General features: G+C 37.8%; 1 protein-coding gene across 1 annotated transcript in view; it reads right to left on the reverse strand.

The window, feature by feature from the left end:
* Window positions 1–12018, reverse strand: part of LOC135464886 (neurobeachin-like protein 1) — a 90492-nt gene that overhangs the window by 56360 nt on the left and 22114 nt on the right. Inside the window, 4 exon segments of the mRNA XM_064742455.1 lie at window positions 1908–2016; window positions 4480–4659; window positions 8107–8189; window positions 9964–10037. Of these exon segments, the coding sequence (XP_064598525.1) occupies window positions 1908–2016; window positions 4480–4659; window positions 8107–8189; window positions 9964–10037 (446 nt within the window).

Consider the following 12018-nt stretch of genomic DNA (forward strand, 5'->3'; position numbering starts at 1 on the left):
TGCATGACCCACTTCAGGGATGTTTCGCATGAGTGACTTTGACATCCATGTATTACTTCTGTTGTAATGAATTTGTCTGTATTCGTATTAGCAACAGAAGCACAATGAATGACAAGGTATATGTACATGTATGTACAAGTACACAAAGTTAACAAAATGAATGAAAAGGAAAAATAAGTTCAGAATGTAGGTACATATACACAAAGATTTGATCTATCATTTTAGAATCTGCAGCCACAACACACGGACGTAGCTTACATGTATATATGACTAGGTAAACGATACGAGGGAATCCCCCTAATTTCCCACAATAAATTTCCCCCTCAAATCCAAAAAAAAAAAAAAAAAAAAAAAAAAAAAATCATTTACGTGCTCTATTATCAGCAGAGTCTAATATTTGACAGGCTTTGGTATGTTAAGATAAATCTTCAACTTTTTCAACCAGCAAAGCACTTTTTTCAGTGGAATTTATGCACACAATTATCATTAAAATGACAACAAAAATTAGTTGTTTGTCTAAGAGGCAAGGTTAATAAAACACATTATTTCTCTACATTACCTAAGTCTCTGAGAATGTTTCCAAACATTGGTCACAGTGACGGTTGAAAAATTAGGGTACTAATTTATACAACCTGGGTATTTTTGACGCATGCATAGAGAAATGCTTGCAGTCAAACAGACTTGAACCTGAACCCTATCGTCTTTTCATTAAAGAGAAAAAAGACACTTGAAAATAATTTTTGTATGGTGGATAGGACACTTGAAAATAATTTTTGTATGGTGGATAGTTTGGACCACCTGTCCTCTTGGTATATATTGTCTTTGTGTAATAATGTTATAAATGAGGATGTTACACATGCTGAACAAACACATTTGCACTATATTTGGTCTTATCAGAATTTGGTTTGAAAGGATCAGAATCTTTTCCATGGTGTTAAACACATTTTCATTCACACAGTCAACTGATTATTGATGAAGAAATCAAACTACATTCTCCACTAATTATCAGTCATGTAGGTTCTTTGTCAACTAAAGTAGAATCAAAGGTCGTTCGGTGCAAACTGACCTTTGACCTTTTCCTAAGTGCCACGGCTTTCCACAACAGTCTTGTCTGTTGGTGATATTTGCTATTTAGACCACACTCAACATTTCATATCTGGTTTCAGTGTTGTAGGTTTGAATTTATGTCCCATAAATGCGTAATTAGTACTAACTAATCTTTGTCTTAAGTGTTCTTTCCACCGCATATTTTTTCTTTAACAGTTAATTCACAATAAGTATGACTTTCCTTTTAACACAGCATTGGTGTCAGTCATATAGGCCCCAAGTCAAATAAAACTGGGGGGTGATTGGAATGAGCCCCACTGCCCCCACCCACTACAAAGTGCACCTAAGACAAGGGTTTCTGTAGTCAGGTAGGCATACTCTGCCCCATGAAACAGTCAAGATTTTAATAGATCTCATGTCAATTAAATTTCAGCTAGCTCTTGGATTATCAGGCTATAATCTCCATTTAGCGTCGAAAAGATGACACCGGGGACAGAGCGTCATCCTCAAACAGAAGCAGATCTCTAAATCAAACCATATCTAAAACTTGATTATCCACAGTAATCCTGGTACAACCTTGCCTGGTGCTCAAAATAAAACAAACAGACCAATTACAGTTTAGCCCGGTGTCAGTATAATGTGACTAGATAGGAGTGTCATGTCTGGTGTCTCCAGGATGTTGTTCTAGTGAGGCAGCACTGTATAAAATATGTCATCGTTGGTTCTGATCTGTTATAAGGAGATACTGTTAGAAAATGAACAAAATAATGTTGAAGCAACATTAACCCTAGCCAGCCAAACAAACAAACAAACTTACAAATATTCATTTATTCCTTTTCATCTTTCATTCATCTACTTACCAATCATATTGAGCTTTTGTTGATTTTCTTCTTCACCAGCACCCTCTGTCTCATCATTCAGTAACAAGTGGAGATAACCCTCCATCACCTGTCCCACCTCAACTTGTCTCTGTAACAACAAAACATACATTTTTACTTCCTGATGAATGGGTAATCCATAACTCTGTACTCATTTCACATTTGCTGATAGGATAAGATAGGAAATGCTTATAATCTATCTTCAATGAAAAACTAGTGTTTGTACTGGTATATCTTCAATCCACATTCAATAGTTTTTTGATATTTTTGGGGGACATAATAAAAGTTTAGTGAAAGTACATTTTGACAGGACTTTAGCACGTTGCCATTGTTGATAGCACTATGACGTCACGTTTACCTCAACATCTCAAATATGGTTACCTCCATTCACACCAGCCATTGGTTCAGTACTGCCATTTTGTTTTACATCTATCAAATCCCTTCTAAAAAATGAAGTGTGATACTTTGTAGAAAACTTAAGAATCCTGCTTTCAAGTGAAGTACCCTAAATGACCTCGAATTTCGCCCACAAAAGCGCATTTTTTTAAAGGCAAATGAACGTCACAAAACATTATTTTTGGTTCTAAGACTTTAAATAGAATATTATCCCATCTTTTAAGCAAACCTCAAAACATCTTTCTTAACTCAACTGGAACTCTCAAAAATGAAGAAAAATGGGCAATTTAGTGATGGAAGAAATTTATGTTCGTTTACGGTATGTTCAGGTTCTGGTTCATGCTTTAAATGCTTGAAGTGTGGCGAAGATTTGTGGCATGTTTTATGGGTGCAGGAAACTGAGTTGCCCCTATTAAGTATTTCAGCACCTTTTATTTTGCAGATACCTGAAAAAATATCCAGGACTAAAATAAAAGACAATACTAAACCAACTGAATACTTGCATCAATAAAGTTCTCCACAGGAAGTTTTTATTTTGAGATGCTGCACAACTGAGATATCACAGTTCAAAGAAAGCAAAATTGTGCATCGACACTATTAAAAATGCCACATTATCAGTTTTAACCAATCAGATGTGAGCTATTTCTATAGCCCGAGGGCACGCCTATTTCTGTTTACATCACCCGAATCCTGTTTGTTTTATTTATTTATTTATTTATTTGATTGGTGTTTTACGCCATACTCAAGAATATTTCACTTATACGACGGCGGCCAGCATTATGGCGGGAGGAAACCGGGCACAGCCCGGGGGAAACTCACAACCACTGCAGGTTAAATCCTGTTTTAGCTTTCAGCCATATGTGGATTGGGTGCCAGTGAATCAACTGTTTCCCGTTCCTTAACATGGACACAGCCCACTGCCGCGTAAGTACTCCTTAACATGACATGTAGAGAACGTTACCATGGAGTTACCAAGCACGTCAGAAGAAAATGTCTGTGAGCGTTAAGGTGTCTTTTGATTCATCCTCTTCCTAAATAGCTCTTTTCGTCCTGGTCTCAAGGAAAAAAATTCCTCACAATGCCTCAAACACTGCACATTTTTGGGGATTTGACTCGGTACGAAACAAGGTTCAGCAATATAGGGTTACACAACAAACAACACTAGTTTTAAACCCTTACCCATCCTCACAATACACCTCAGTACACAGACAGACAGCCAGATACACAGACAGACAGGCAGATACACAGACAGATATAGCATTAATATGCACACAAGAGGAAGGCTCACACACCTGGTCAGGACAACAGTGTATAACGTGAGCCATTCTGATGATACAGGTGAACACACAGACAGACACAGACAGATAGGCACACATACAGCCAGACAGGTAGATACACAGACAGACAGGTAGATACACAGACAGATATAGCATTAATATGCACACAAGAAGAAGGCTCACACACCTGGTCAGGACTACAACAGTGTATAACGTGAGCCATTCTGATGATACAGGTGAACACACAGACAGACACAGACAGATAGGCACACACACAGACAGACACTCACACAGACAGACAGGTAGATACACAGACAGATATAACATTAATATGCACACAAGAGGAAGGCTCACACACCTGGTCAGGACTACAACAGTGTATAACATGAACCATTCTGACGATACATCTCAACACACAGACAGACACAGACACATAGGCACACAGACAGCCAGACACACAGACAGCCAGGCAGATACACAGACAGATATAACATTAATATGCACACAAGAGGAAGGCTCACACACCTGGTCAGGACAACAGTGTATAACATGAACCATTCTGACGATACATCTCAACACACAGACAGACACAGACAGATAGGCACACAGACAGCCAGACACACACACAGACAGACAGGTAGATACACAGACAGATATAACATTAATTTGCACACAAGAGGAAGGCTCACACACCTAGTCAGGACTTAAACAGTGTATAACATGAACCATTCTGACGATACATCTCAACACACAGACAGACACAGACACATAGGCACACAGACAGCCAGACACACAGACAGACACGGACAGATAGGCACACAGACAGCCAGGCACACACACAGGCAGACATTAATACCCCCACAAGAGGAAGGCTCACACACCTGGTCAGGACTACAACAGTGTATGACATGAACCATTCTGACGATACATCTCAACACCAGGTCCCTCAAGCTCAGCATGTCGTGCCTCTGTTCATTGGTTGGTCGCTGGCTTTGGTTTCGACCAATGATCTTGAGCAAGACGTCTAAGGTAGCGGGAGTGATTGCTTTCAAGGCATTATGCTGTGGAGAACAAATACAGTAAGAACATGATGAATTATTTGGAATTAGAGTGAGTGAGTGAGTGAGTGAGTGAGTGCTTGGCGTTTAACGTCATACTTAGCAATTTTTCAGTCATATGACAACGAAGAAATCCTTAGAGTGCATGTAATGTATCTCCTTGTTGCAAGACGGATTTCCACTGCTGTGGAGCTGCTTCACTGAGACAACTTCCTGAAGGCAAGTAAGCCGCCCCGCCTGAGCAATTATACTGATACAGGTCAACCAGTCTTCATGCTGAACCCAACGCGAGGAAGTTCCAACCTCTTCTTTTTTTAAGGCCTCACATGTGACCCGAGCCAGTAATGGGCCTGGATCTACCATCTCTCAAAGCGTTTGGAATTAGAGGAATTGGAATTTTCCTACATCGAGTCAAGCCTGAGCCTAAGCCTAAGACGTTGCAATGCTGAAATGTACACCTACTGGTTAACTACAGTTAACCTAGTGTCAATGTTACTGTAAGCAGCTAGGCTGTCATAATGAAAAGTGAGTTACAGGACTTTAGTGGTGTATTACGCTGTACTAGAGGGTATTTCACTTTAATAGATTATGGCAGATAGCACTATGGTGGGAGGAAAATGGGCAGAGCCTTGGGGAAGCCCACAAGCAGACACCCTGAGAGGAATTCAGCATAATGCTGAATAGTGTCATGTCGGGTGTCAACCTGTCATATAATGATTAACATACTGAATTTCACCTAAAGTACGTTTTTCATGTCACACATTTTTCTTTATTCTGAATGATTCATCCACCTTATAGGGCCATGTTAGAGTTCCCTGTAAAGTTTTATTAGTTTCCTATCTGAAAACTGAGAATCAGGAATCAAAAGTTTCATTTTAATGCCCTCATGTGCTTCCAAATGTGCTGTTTTACATACTAATCTTTAAATGAAATACGGTAGTCGTGGGCCAAGCTATAGACAAAATACCGTAGTCAAGACCAAACTTTAGGTGAAATACGGTAGTCATGGGTCAAACTATAGATAAAATGCGGTAGTCAAGACCAAACTTTAGGTGAAATACCGTAGTCATGGGCCAAACTATAGATAAAATACTGTAGTCAAGACCAAACTTTAGGTGAAATACAGTAGTCATGGGCCAAACTACAGATAAAATACTGTAGTCAAGACCAAACTTTAGGTGAAATATGGTAGTCATGGGCCAAACTATAGATAAAATGCGGTAGTCAAGACCAAACTTTAGGTGAAATACAGCAGTCATGAGCCAAACTATAGATAAAATACGGTAGTCAAGACCAAACTTTAGGTGAAATACAGTAGTCATGGGTCAAACTATAGATAAAATACGGTAGTCAAGACCAAACTTTAGGTGAAATACAGTAGTCATGGGTCAAACTATAGATAAAATACGGTAGTCAAGACCAAACTTTAGGTGATATACAGTAGTCATGGACCAAACTATAGATAAAATATGGTAGTCAAGACCAAACTTTAGGTGAAATACGGTAGTCATGGGCCAAACTATAGATAAAATGCGGTAGTCAAGACCAAACTTTAGGTGAAATACAGCAGTCATGAGCCAAACTATAGATAAAATACGGTAGTCAAGACCAAACTTCAGGTGAAATACAGTAGTCATGAGCCAAACTATAGATAAAATACGGTAGTCAAGACCAAACTTTAGGTGAAATACAGCAATCATGAGCCAAACTATAGATAAAATACGGTAGTCAAGATCAAACTTTAGGTGAAATACAGTAGTCATGGACCAAACTTTAGGTGAAATACGGTAGTAATGGACCAAACTTTAGGTGAAATGCAGTAGTCAAGGACAAAACACTAGGGGAAATAGAGTAGTCAAGGACCACACTTTAGGTGAAATACGGTAGTCAAAAGCCAAATTTTAGGTGAAATACGGTAGTCATGGGCCAAACTTTAGGTGAAAACACAGTAGTCAAGACCAAACTTTAGGTGAAATGCAGTAGTCAAGACCATACTTTAGGTGAAATGCAGTAGTCATGGGTCAAACTATAGATAAAATACGGTAGTCAAGACCAAACTTTAGGTGAAATACCGTAGTCATGGACCAAACTTTAGGTGAAATACGGTAGTAATGGGCCAAACTTTAGGTGAAATGCAGTAGTCATGGGCCAAACTTTAGGTGAAATACAGTAGTCAAGGACCACACTTTAGGTGAAATGCAGTAGTCAAGGACCAAACTTTAGATGAAATACAGTAGTCATGGGCCAAACTTTAGGTGAAATACAGTAGTCAAGGTCCATACTTTAGGTGAAATGCAGTAGTCATGGGTCAAACTATAGATAAAATACGGTAGTCAAGACCAAACTTTAGGTGAAATACAGTAGTCAAGGACCAAACTTTAGGTGAAATGCAGTAGTCATGGGTCAAACTATAGATAAAATACGGTAGTCAAGACCAAACTTTAGGTGAAATACGGTAGTCAAGACCAAACTTTAGGTGAATTACAGTAGTCATGGATCAAACTATAGATAAAATACGGTAGTCAAGACCAAACTTTAGGTGAAATACGGTAGTCAAGACCAAACTTTAGGTGAATTACAGTAGTCATGGATCAAACTATAGATAAAATACGGTAGTCAAGACCAAACTTTAGGTGAAATACGGTAGTCAAGACCAAACTTTAGGTGAATTACAGTAGTCATGGATCAAACTATAGATAAAATACTGTAGTCAAGGCCAAACTTTAGGTGAAATACGGTAGTCAAGACCAAACTTTAGGTGAATTACAGTAGTCATGGATCAAACTATAGATAAAATACGGTAGTCAAGACCAAACTTTAGGAGAAATACAGTAGTCATGGCCCAAAATTTAGGGGGGGGAAATACAATAGTCATGGCCCAAAATTTAGGGGGGAAATACAGTAGTCATGGCCCAAAATTTAGGGGGAAATACAGTAGTCATGGACTAATGATTAAGTGAAATACTCAATACTCAAGGACCAAACTTTAGATGAAATACAGTAGTTATCGACCAAACATTAGGTGAGTACAGTAGTCATGGACCAAACTTGAAGTCATATACAGTAGTCATGGACTAAACTTTAGGGAAATACAGTAGTCATGGACCAAACTTTAGGTGAAATACAGTAGTCATCGACCAAACATTAGGTGAAATACAGTAGTCATGGACCAAACTTGAAGTCATATACAGTAGTCATGGACTAAACTTTAGGGCGAAATACAGTAGTCATGGGCCAAACTTTAGGTGAAATACAGTAGTCATGGACCAAACTTTAGGTGAAATACAGTAGTGATGGACCAAACTTTAGGTGATAATACAGTAGTCATGGTCTAATGATTAAGTGAAATATGGTGGTCATGGACCAAACTTTTGATAAATATGGTAGTCATGGACCAAACTTTAGGTCAACTACAGCAACTTTATAAAATCTAGCAGAATAAAATCGTACCTGAGCTCCAGACATGATGGCACCAAACAGGTGTAATAATCTCAGCTGTATTTCTGTTGTCAGGCCGGTTTTCTGGAAACATTCTGGGAACACATTTTATACTAATCAGTAATGACAAGTTGTTCAGTCTGTTGTTTGTTTTGATTTGTCACAGTCTTGACATCATACCTTTATTTTTGGGTACAGTGTAAACCACCAATTCTATTATACTTTGGATTTTCCTACTACATGCAACGTTGAATGTCAACAGGTCTAAAATCAGAGACGCATGGTTCGGAACACGCATCACGACCTGCGTCATAAAACTCCACCTCGGACGACACCTTTTCAAAGTAGAAGGGTTATCACACGTGTTCAGGCCACAAATTCATTAACACAGACAACATACTCATGCTAATTGCTTCCGCTTTGTGTGTGTATGGTCCAATGCATGATGCTCTCGAGCAGGTGTTGACAGCGGACGACAGACTGCAGCGAACTAGGGGAGGAAGATTGTGCAATTTGCCTTGCATTTGTGTCATTTTCGTGTCAAATAAATATGTAAAAGTTTAAAGTAGGTATAATAGAATAGAAATGATTTTAGATCGGGACATGTGGAAGAATTGAAATTTTAGCCCTCAGATGCCTGCGATGCATCTCAATGAAGAATCATTATTTCTTAATCAAATATAAAATAAATTTTAACATATGCCAGTCACTTATTGTGGGACCTGGTTGTAAGATGACATCAACTTTTAGCCGGATGTCCCAGCTACTGCAAATGTTGACCCACTTCCTTTCACCCACTTTTGACATTTTCACGTTTCATGAAGATAAATTTTATGCCTATTCAGTGTCCCTAAAACTTAACAGTTTGATACCAAGAAACCACTCTCACTGTGTTGTAAGTGATCGTGAGCCGGGCTATGTTTTTTCATGGCAACAAAACACCAGAAATAGTCCAGTATGCAGAGGCACTTTTTCAGTGGATAAGCTAGTCAATGGAAGTTCATGTGACCAATTCATTTCAGGTAATTTATATAACGCTCAAATTATTGAAAATTTATGTCACTGTTGTTATATCACTGACACAGGCAAATTATGGGACAAATTTATTTATCTGACTCTTGTTTAACCATTCTCAACGTTACTCATGAGACTTTACGGGTACAGGGAAAAGATCTATTTAGTTTTATTTGATTTGTGTTACATGTAAAATGCTGTATTGCTGAATTTCTTACTTCATATATAACGGTTGTCAGGGTTAATAGGTGAAGGAAACTGACAAAACTTCAGAGTACTGGAAGACAATTTTAAAATAAAGTCACCATCAATGAAAACTGTTTCAATTTTTTTTTTCTTTTAAATTTAAAGCAATGCATTCAGACTTTCAAATTTCATACATCACATTGAGGGCGCTTTACCACACAGTGTTCAATTTTAGCTACCAAGTATAACTTCCTGTCAAAATACATTGTAGCACTTTACGTGAATTACAAACACATCACATAGCACACTTCACAAGATTTTTTGTCACAGAAAATGACCTAAAAAACTTTGCACAAAGGTGCATTTTCCGAAGTGCTTAAACATCCTTTGAGTATAGGCCAGAATTTTACCCACTCACTGCTGGTGTATAAGTGAAAAATTCTTGAAAATAGTGGGTAGAGCAACTATTATCAACATATTTAGTCTCATTGGTTAACATTAAAAAAGTTTCCCCTAAACAAAAACATCAATCACCTAGCTATCAGATTCCAGTACAAAAAAGAAAAAAAAATCATCAAATCAATTTTCATTCTCTGCCTTTGTGTAGGGTTCAGTCAGCTATACTCTCAGACCTCCAGAACAAAAAAAGCACAACTTAACAGCACTCACCATGAAAGAATGGAATCACTTCTACGTGTAACAGGGCAGGTCTAAACTTCAGGCGTGACTTGTCAATTTTCCACCTGTAAAACACAAGGACTTGATTTTATTTACTTCATATCTAATTGGTGTTTCAAGCTGTATTCAATTATATTTCACTTTAATACATGTTGGTGACCAGCATTATGGTGGAAGGAAACCCGGCAGAACCCAAGGAAAATCCACCACCATATAGACTTGAACTCATAGTGACCGCACTTGTGAGTGGCTCTTTAGTTATTGTGCTGCGCTAACTGAGGCCTATAACAATGGACTGCATTACCAGCAACAGATAAAAGCAAACATATCCTGTTTATATTTATTTATTTATTTGACTGATACTGATTTTACACCATACTCAAGAATATTTCACTTATACGAAGGCGGCCAGCATTATGGTGGGTGGAAACCGGGCAGAGCCAAGGGGGGAAACCCACGACCATCTGCAAGTTGCTGGCAGACCTTCCCACCTACGTATCCTGTTTATAAATGAGTTCAGAACTTAACCACGTTAAAAATAAAAAAAAATACTCACAACACTTCAAAAATTTTACAGGAAAAAAAAGTCTCTTTATAAACCGTAACATTTTTAATAAGGAACAATAATCTAATGATCAAAAAATAACAGGCAAGGAAAATAAAGAAAATAATGGTAACATTTTGTGATGGATATGGGTTATTCCTGCAGAAAAAATGTGTACATAAATGCAGGAAAAATATGGGTAGATCCTAAAATCTAAAACGGAATGTGTGAGTTATGAGGCAGAGAAGAGATTGGGACTACTTTTTTTATGGCAGGATTTATAACATGCACTATTTGGAAAGTTAATCGCCTGAGTAATAATAATATTTGGCTATCCAAATCGATCATTAATTGTCAAGTGCAAAAACATTTTTATAATCCTGACAGGAGAAGAAAATACATGTAATCTCATCTGCATTTATCGACATTTTCTTGGGACAGAGTTCTGACAAATGGTTTTGAAGTCGACTGCAAGTGGTTAACAGCTGCCGAAAATTAACGTTGAGAAATAAGAAGGCAGAAAAAAAAAAAAAAGAGCAAGCAGCGATAAAAAAAGCGAATGAAGATTTTGCTGCTTTTCCCCATATCCATTGAGAAACAGTGGTTGCCATAGCAACACATTAATGGTTGGGTGAAATGGAATGACCTCGTGCCAAATGCAGCTGTGGGCTGCTTGGACTTCAATTTTCTTGATAAAACACTGGGAATGTTCACAGCTGGAAAGGAATGTGCTACCATGGTAATGTCAAAAATATAAAGTGGATTGACAGTTTATGCGAAAGTGTAAAGTTATGATTTAACACTCTAATGGCCCACCGCATAATATGACCTGTGAATTATACAGAATGATTCAAGCAGGTCTCAAGTATGTGAAAGGGAACGTGTTATCCAGAAATTTTCTTGACAATTTTCAAGTACAAATCTTCATGCGGAGATTTAGCACATTATTTACCATTTTATGACAACAAGCTTGACCAATTTCAGGGCTTCATAAAAAGTATAATATTATCAGTGTACATACAATAATGCCCTCAGAATATACTTAATTAATCACCATGCAAACCTGTAGAAATCTTGAAGAATTACAGCAAGACCTTTAACAACTAGACACGCAGGCAACTGATATTTTCCAAGACCTCATTAAGATTTGTATGAAATTTAGAAAGGAGTTTTTGTTTATTTATTTGTATATTTATTTATTATTTCATGAGTGTTCTACGCCATACTCAAGAATATTTCGCTTATATGACAGTCAGTCAGCGTTATGATGGGACTGGTTTTTGTAACAGCTCTTTTCTTTCTGACCATCAAAACCGTAGTGTATGCCAGCTGTAAAAATTCCCAGTCTGCCACTGTACATGTACTGACAATTTTTGTGTGAAGTCTTTCGGAATGGTCTAGAAGGTTGATTGACATTGCTGGTGATTTATAGGCATCTGTTAACATGGAAGACACTAACTCATCTGGATATTATTGAATACGCAGGTTTCAAGATATGACGT

Source organism: Liolophura sinensis, chromosome 4, assembly GCF_032854445.1.
Source record: "Liolophura sinensis isolate JHLJ2023 chromosome 4, CUHK_Ljap_v2, whole genome shotgun sequence".
NCBI classification, from domain to species: Eukaryota; Metazoa; Mollusca; class Polyplacophora; order Chitonida; family Chitonidae; genus Liolophura; species Liolophura sinensis.